Source organism: Oncorhynchus kisutch, linkage group LG2, assembly GCF_002021735.2.
Source record: "Oncorhynchus kisutch isolate 150728-3 linkage group LG2, Okis_V2, whole genome shotgun sequence".
NCBI classification, from domain to species: Eukaryota; Metazoa; Chordata; class Actinopteri; order Salmoniformes; family Salmonidae; genus Oncorhynchus; species Oncorhynchus kisutch.
This window is the reverse complement of record NC_034175.2, coordinates 17,044,170-17,052,742: the sequence shown is the minus strand read 5'-3', so window position 1 is coordinate 17,052,742 and position 8,573 is coordinate 17,044,170. Positions and strand designations below refer to the sequence as shown.

At 42.4% G+C, this 8,573-nt stretch overlaps 1 protein-coding gene across 1 annotated transcript; it reads right to left on the bottom strand.

Annotated features, from left to right (window-relative positions):
• Positions 1-1,356: 1,356 nt before the first annotated feature.
• On the bottom strand, positions 1,357-6,844 carry LOC116353435 (ribosome biogenesis protein BMS1 homolog). The gene is made up of 4 exons (XM_031789084.1): positions 6,684-6,844; positions 4,342-4,517; positions 2,838-2,999; positions 1,357-2,112 (listed from the first exon to the last, which is right to left on the bottom strand). The coding sequence occupies exons 1-4, from the start codon at positions 6,826-6,828 to the stop codon at positions 1,885-1,887; spliced, it is 711 nt and encodes a 236-aa protein (XP_031644944.1). The 5' UTR covers positions 6,829-6,844; the 3' UTR covers positions 1,357-1,884.
• Between the last annotated feature and the right edge of the window lie 1,729 nt (positions 6,845-8,573).

Here is an 8,573-nt window from a genome sequence, read left to right as displayed (position 1 = left end):
GTTAACGAAAACAGACAACCAAAATGTACTACCACAGTGCATCAAGTGTGAAGTGGAATTTTCTTCTTTCCTTAACCTGCAAGGATTTAAAATAGGTGCTGGATTGTTGAAGACATCTCCCTGGTAACGACCCACAATAGTACTTTCACCTATTTGGAGGCAGGGTAGCCTAGTGGTTAGAGCGTTGGACTAGTAACTGGAAGGTTGCAAGTTCAAACCCACGAGCTGTCAAGGTACAAGTCTGTCGTTCTGCCCCTGAACAGGCAGTTAACCCACTGTTCCTAGGCCGTCATTGAAAATAAGAATTTGTTCTTAACTGACTTGCCTAGTAAAATAAAGATTAAATGAAATATCAGTGCAGATTGCAGATGAGACAAAGGAGTCCGATCCAGCCAAAATAACTGTAGATAGTGACATAGTAATCAGCTGATTCCCTAAAAACACACCGCTACGACCAAAAGTGACTTTTCGTAGCAGGTTAGGAAACCCTAACCTTAACCTACTTCTAACCTAGTAAGTTTAGGCAAAGGGTTCGTGAAAATGCTTTCCTAACATGCTACACTTTATTTTACCTTATTTTTTAAACTGAAAAAGTCTATGCCATTTTTTAGCTGTGAGTTAGGTTCACATTAAACACTTTATTTTACACAGACTGATCATGTTGATCATATTCTTCGTTGTTTAATTAATTTAAACCTGCATTTCCCCCCTAGCAAGATTTTTTTTGTTCACTGCAAAGGAAAAAAAAGTGTCACCTTTTTGGTCCCTCACTAGTTTGCATCCCTGCATAAAACCTAGTGGTCAAACACGGAAATGGTTCCAATAGCTTTTCCACCATTCATTTTTCTCCATGGGGGTTTTAGAAAATCATATGGGCCGTGTTTCGTGTCGGCTTACCCTGGCGTGACATTTTGATAACCATGTAAAATCTCTCTAGTCTAGGACAAGGTGGCCTTTATCAATATATTTGCCTGTATTTAACCCCCCAAAATTAAATGCTAATGTAGCCATCATAAAGAACTACAAATGCCACGATCTGAACGAGACTGCTGAATAGAGGCAAAGGTAAGAATCTCTGGATTAACGATCGGTTACATTTTTCTTCATTGGCTGATTGCTCCCAACTCAGGCATCCCACTCAGTTGACTCCTTTAAAATGGTGGAAGTCCACAATGGCAATGTCCATGATGAGTTCTCTCTGACAATAGGCACAACTTCAAAGTTGCTGAAATACCATGTGCTTCCACTTATCAGTGCATGTGTAACAACCTAGCCATTACGAAACTTCTACTCGATCAAAATTATTATAGAATTACACTTACTTTAATGTTCTTTTAGAGTTAAGGCACTCGCATACTATTTTTGTAATTTATTTTTTATTAAAACACCATGCAAGATTGAAGCTAGACAAGTGATCAAGATATGACTAATATACAGTTCTTTCTGGTTCCTCTATGGAACCACTCTTAATGAGGCGCCAATAACTGGGGTTGAAAAACCACATTACACAACCAGGCTACAGAAACTGAAGGATGTTCATCCATTCCTTGCATTTACACTGTCTCCTACCCCAGTACTGCAGAACACCCCCCCCCCCCAATCTTTCCTTCATACTGGATGCAGAGACATACAAATCGTATCCATTAATGAGTTTCTGACTATAGGGAAGTAGACAAAGGGCTTCATTGCCAAAATCCCAAACTATCCCTTTAACCATTAACAGCGAAATGCTAAACTGACCCAAGATCAGCATCTAGGGGCAATTTCAGCCTACTCCACTGCAGCCCAACAGATTATGCTTAAACAGAGGATTATTCCATTCCATTAGCAGGCCGAAACACTGGTTATTACACTGGTCTTTAAGAAGTCATATTGAATTACAAATCAGTCATCAAGCGGCGCCCCTTTTAGACTGGACCTCTGACTCTTCTTCTCCTTCTGGCCCATCATACGGTAAAGCTTCTTCTTTGCCTCCTTCTGCCTCTTGAGCTTGTCCTCCTCCGCCTTGCTCCGCTGCCGCAGGAAGTCCTTGTGCTTAGCGTGCTGCGCCGTGTGCGCTTTCTTGCTCTTGTAGTTGTGCACTGCGCTCAGTGCATTGAGCAGCGCCGCCACCTGGTGGACAAGAGAGGGCACATGCTCAGATTTAAAATGCAGTGTCATTCGTGTTTGTGTGTGTGTGTGTCAGGGGCAGTCATTGAAGCCACAAATGTTCAAGGCCGATCGCGGTACTGCAGGGTACAGTGAATGAAAAAAAATGACAGTCTTCGTGGTCCATCTTACTGTATAAAAGATAAGACAATCATGTTACCAATAATTACTTTAATACACCGGTTGTATGTCCTTGAAACAATTATTTTAAAATCTCACACAGAAGTTATGGATAATTAGTTGAAGGGGCAGCACTGAGCCTGCAACGTCACTTAACCAACTTAATTTGGCTTCAATGTGCTATGGAGTCTTCACATAGGAATGAATGTCATCCCGTGATCAATGGCTTTGTGCATTCATATATACAGTTATTGATGTGCGTGCCCACCATATATTATGGGGGGGGGGGGGGGGGACAGTGTAGTTTTTTTTGTTACAGCCCAGCTTTTACACTGATTTAGATAATCAACTTCGTCTTAAATCTAGACCACCATTTGTTGAATCAAATGTGTTACTGCTGGGCTAGGACACAAGTCTGCACCTTGGCCAGCCTGATTTCTTATAAAATAAGGTGGTGATATATGCTTTCACAGCATATTAGTACATCAGAGATAAAGAAAATGAGCAATTCTGACAATCACAGAATCCAATGGGATTTTTCCTTATCGTTTCAGTAAGGAGACCTTTACCTTCCTCTCGTGGGGCTCCCGTATGACAGCGGGCCTCTGGAGGTCCTTGGGCATCTTGCCCTTGGGCTGGTCCTGTTTGGGCTTGCTCTTGAAGGGCAATGCCTTCTGCAGCTCCCTGGGGATGTGCAGCTTGTTGAAGTGGCGCTGCGCTCGCACCACCGGCTGGCAAGAGGGGAGAAAGGGTCAAGGGTTAGGTCAGAGGTTCAGAATCCAACCAGGCCAATAGTCTGGCTTCAGCAGATACCTTTTCATACTACAGACGCTGTGAGATATTGGAGCTGAGAACAGATGTCAAATGGTGCCAGAGAAGATGGAGCGTTAACGTGGTGAAATTAGATTTAGACAAACTTTACTGTCCACACAATGTGGAAAGTTGCCTTTGGTTTCGGACAACAGACATTAAATGCTGGGCGCTAGTTAGAGATATGTTTATTCTGATGGGCGAGCAAGAAAAACGTGTAATAGTGGTCGCCATGGATGTCACGGTGACATGCGTTGGGAAGCATGACGACAAGCCTGTGCGAATGACCAGTGCACCGGTGTTGTATCGAGGTGCCTGCCAACCAGAGGTGCTTCCCACTGGGCAGCTGTATCACGGTGTTGCTGGTGTTCGCTAACGTTGCCAAATATTTTACGGCAACTTTTTTTATTCCAAGTAGGATAGCAGCCTTTATGAGAAATAACTTCTATTGGTAACCACCTGGATGTCACCGCGTGATACAGTCTACTTAGTGGGGAGAGCACGCACGGCAAGCAGGTGTTTCACAACACCAGGACAGTGTCCTTCACCCCCGCCTGCCGAGCACAGCATTCCCACAGACCCTTTAACCTTACAGCGAGGGAAGTAGTCAGGCCAATATATCAAGGTGACAGCTAAAGCACAAGCAAAAGTGGTTGCTTAGTTGTAGTGATTTTTCACCGAAAATAGGTAGGATATGTATCCAAAAAGTATTACAAAAGTAAATTAATCCTGAACACTTTCCCAACGCCGGCCACTACGATATGTAGCGGCTCAAATGATGTGTGTAGCGCACCAACACCCTGGACAGGAGCTAGTGATAGAGTATAGCTCTGGTCCAGGGTGTTAATGAACTGCACACATGCCATCTGAGATGCAAAAACACTATCTGAGACACACACGCATGACTTTTGAGATTCGCCTTCAGTACGCAGCTGGGTGGTTCTCGGATTGGCAGGAAGTAGGAAATGCACCCATAAATGAATCTGTGTGGTGTTATGTTTAGCTATGCACCATTTTTATTTATCAAATGCTTAAGGTTACGTTATTCACCCAAAATGACTAATAAACACACCTCTTTTGTGAACAATAAACAGCTGATAGTCTAACTGCCTCCATATTTAATAAATTGAGCTTTATCAAAAGATCAGGTCACACTTTATTTGGATAGTCCCCTATAGATAATCTACAGATGGTCAAACTGTTGATATGCAACTGCTTGCTAGGTTAGGTTTAGCAGCAGAACAGTGAGTGGACATTCCTTACCTTGTACAGTGAGTCTGTGTTGGGCTTGTTGCGGACCCCCAGGTCGTGTTTGAGCTGGCCCACTGTCCTCATGCCCGACCAACTGTCCTTCTGGCCCGCTGGCATCAGCAGGGAGGTCACGGGGTTGTAGAGCTGAGGGACTGACACCGGGTACCAGGAGCGCAGGAACACAATGTCTACACACACACACATACACACAAGTAATTAATAACATTATGGCTGACCCCAATTATTTGACTGGTTGATAGTTTGGCCGATAGGCAGTTGGTCGACAAATATTTTTTTCCGTCGAACAGTAGCAAATATATATTTCTCAGTGAACTAATCCAATGATTAAACACTATTTGCAGAGCGCACAACCTATACTACACTTGTGAGAAACAGGTTTGGATTTATTACATTTATGAGTTTTGTCAATTTAGTTACTGTCTTTTGCTTGGAGCACTCCTGTCAATGTTGAGTAAGGTTTACGCATAGAATTAGGCATATTGGCTACCTGGCCTGATCGCAAATGTTGACATATAAAACGTGCCCATTTCGAGATCTGATAGAATTTCTGATTGGCTTAACGCACCACCACTAATGAGCTGTGGAGCTTTTCAAAGTAATGTTTTCTTCACCTCAAACAAAGTCTGCTTTTACATCCATTGAAAATGACAATTCCTGTGCCGAGCTCAATGGCACAGGAAACTCTGCTTGTGTCTACATTTGACACATACATGTGACTTCTGCTATCAGAATACAAAGACTGCAATGAAAAGACTGGTCTAGATGCACAAAAGTGTGGTCTGATTGTGTTCAGATCTGGCTGCCCACTTCAGAAGGTAGTCAGGCTGCATTGTGTGCAGTAGGAGAAGTCATCAACACTCCTCCAACAAGTCTCAAGAAAACTTCTGTTCTGGGACCGAGGCACCTTTTTATTATAACGTTGGAGTAAATATGTCCCTAGTGTGTGAGTAACGTGTTTGCTGGCCTCATAAATGCTAGCCAGCTAGCTAATATTTGGAATATCATTTTTTTGGACTAGAGTTACGCTAACCCGTTTGCAATCCCTTTGGTGTTGCTTGCTAGCTACAGAGGTTAGCTGGCTAGCTACAGAAGTTAGCTAGCCACAGTAGTTATCTACTGCCATCAGTTGTTGTGTTATCATATTTAGCCTATTTCACCGTTTGTAGAATGCATACTGGCATTTGAATATAGCGTGGAATAGGGAATCCGGACATGGTAGACACGTTTAAATGTAGGCGTAGATGCATGATGCGTACGGAATTCCGTGAGCAGAACTCTATGATCAGAATACTAAAGCTGCGTGAACTGTCAAGTCTAGACACGGCCTCTGGGCCCAGAATATTTGATACAATATTGCAAGGCGCTTCAGGCCGGACCTACGTTAATACAATGTTTCAAGTTCGTTGCAGAAAGGCCACGCGTAGCCAATATTTATTTTATCAGGATATTTTCTCCCTGCAGGCTGCAAGGTTTTATTTGTTGGTTTTATAGGATATTTTTACATAGTCGGCAATGGTAGAAGTTACTTTTTAGGTTAATCATTTTAATTTGGATAGACATTATTATAAATAAAATGAAACTGTTGCACGAAAATGTACATATGAAAACTATAACTGGCACGCGATCAGTAGAAATGGTAAGATAATTTGCATTCCACACATTTGCTAATAGCCCATTACCAGCAACTTCAGATGCGTAACGGCAGAATCTGCAAAAGCCAGTAGGAGCTGGGGGGGGGTCAGGCCAGGTTAAGGCTTTTTTCTTCAGGTTATCTTGATCTCTGGCTCCCTCGAGTCATGAGTCTTATTTAATCAAGCAGTGAGCTTGAAGCATCAGACAAGCTCAATGCACATATTGTTGATTTGATTAAAAACACATGGGGTCTTATTATATGGAAAAACACACATTTCAAAAAATTTCACCAATTGATTGGTCGAAAGAACAGACGCCTTTCGGTCAACCAGTATTTTCTTTAGTAGGGGACAGCCCTAAATAACATACCAGGAGCACAGCTAACTAATATCTACAAAACACACAATTCAATATCTACAACACCAAGAGTAATGAAACAACATGTAACAGGAGCACAGGGACGCAATATGTAAACACACCCAGAAGTACTAGATAAGAATATAAAGGAAGTATTCCATGTAAATTACTGTAACGTCCATAGAAGCTTCCATGAAATGTGCAACCAAACAGTAGGAGCATCCTGCTGCAGGCAATACATTAATTTGTCAAATTGTATAATTCCTATTACTAGAGGGTAGGGTGAGGGGGCTACGGGTTGTTTTTGGGACTATGAAATGCTCTAGACTACACCAGTTGCTCACCACTCATCAGCAGCCTGTCTTCGAACGTGGCTCTGTAGGCTCCCGCCGGCGTTGACAAGGCCTTCTTAATTTGACCTCTGACCCCACTGACTGTTCGGATGGAGCCCCCTTCAAATTTCGCCACCTCCAGCACGGTGTTGAACATCCCCTGGGAACAAAACAGAGGTGTAAAGCTCACGTTTTTCTTAATTTTTTGGGTGGACCTGAGTCTCATTCATGCACAGAGTAGTAGGGCTGATCTGACTTATATATTCACACAACTTCTAAGGACATATACATAAGGTTGACATACCAAATTTCATGTCCCCATGTTCATCGGTTTCAGTTCTTATCACACCAGGGCTATGAGGGCCATCTAGTGGTGTAGCGTGGACCGACTTTGAATGCAGCAACTAATCATTCTCAAATTCATTAGAGGCTAATTCATTGAGTCTATAGATGGGTTAGCTGACAACGTCACGAAAACTATGTGCACGCGTCAATGGGGCAGAAGTCTGAGTTGTGATTCTGGATGGCCAGATAGCTACCAACAATGACAAGAAACTGCCATGTGGGGAATCGTAGTGACTCGTTTCAGCTAGTTTCATCTTGTTCTTGATACCATGTCTTGTTTTGAGGTGTTTAGACTGATTTAAAGTCAATACTAATATGGCTAAATGTACTAGCTAGCTAACCAACAACTGTAACGATGTTTTTGAGATACTAAACATTGGAGAAGAAATATAGGTTCACATGTTGTCGACAATCTAATCCAACCCAGTCTGTTTAGTCCCATAGCAGCGCATGTGTCGGTTTTGTTGCTAAACAACCAACCCGTCTATATACCAAATCTGGAGTCAAATCTGATTTATGATTTGTAAAGGATTTTAGCATTAGCATATGTGCTAACGTGCATCTATTGGTACAGTGCAGCCACATGAATGCAATAACAAAACAATTCTAACCCATTGAAGACTGATGTAATGAGTCGAAATACAAAATCTGGAGTTAATCTGATGCATGGTTCATGAGGAGAAGATGATTGAGTATTCGCGTTACATATTCAAATAATGAGTTAACAGTTTCCTTGTTTTTTGAGATATCAATACCAAATACAGTGCGGATCATCTTAGGGAAGTCCATGTTAGCAATTACAAGTTTCAAGTTGGTAGGCCACTGTGGGGTGGATTTACAGTGCTTAAAATGGACACGCAAAAATGTTAAGTATTCTTTTTTTGCATATTAGTCCTAATATGCATCTACTGGTATCAAATGGATGCAGTCTATCACAGTGCAATCCGTTTTGTCACCAAAGCCCCATATGCTACCCACCATTGCGACCTGTATGCTCTCGTTGGCTGGCCCTCGCTTCATACTCGTCGCCAAACCCACTGGCTCCATGTCATCTACAAGACCCTGCTAGGTAAAGTCCCCCCTTATCTCAGCTCTGGTCACCATAGCATCTCCCACCTGTAGCACACGCTCCAGCAGGTACATAAACTTAGGTTGGAGTCATTTAAACACGTTTTTCAACCACTCCACAAATTTACATAAGTTTACATACACTAAGTTGACTGTGCCTTTAAACAGCTTGGAAAATTCCAGAAAATGATGTCATGGATTTAGAAGCTTCTGATAGGCAAATTGCCATCATTTGTGGCAATTGGAGGTGTACCTGTGGATGTATTTCCAGGACTACCTTCAAACTCAGTGCCTCTTTGCTTGACATCATGGGAAAATCAAAAGAAATCAGCCCAAAAAATTGTAGACCTCCACAAGTCTGGTTCATCCTTGGGAGCAATTTCCAAATGGCTGAAGGTACCACGTTCATCTGTACAAACAATAGTACGCAAGTATGAACACCATCAGACCACGCAGACATCATACCGCTCAGGAATGAGACGTGTTCTG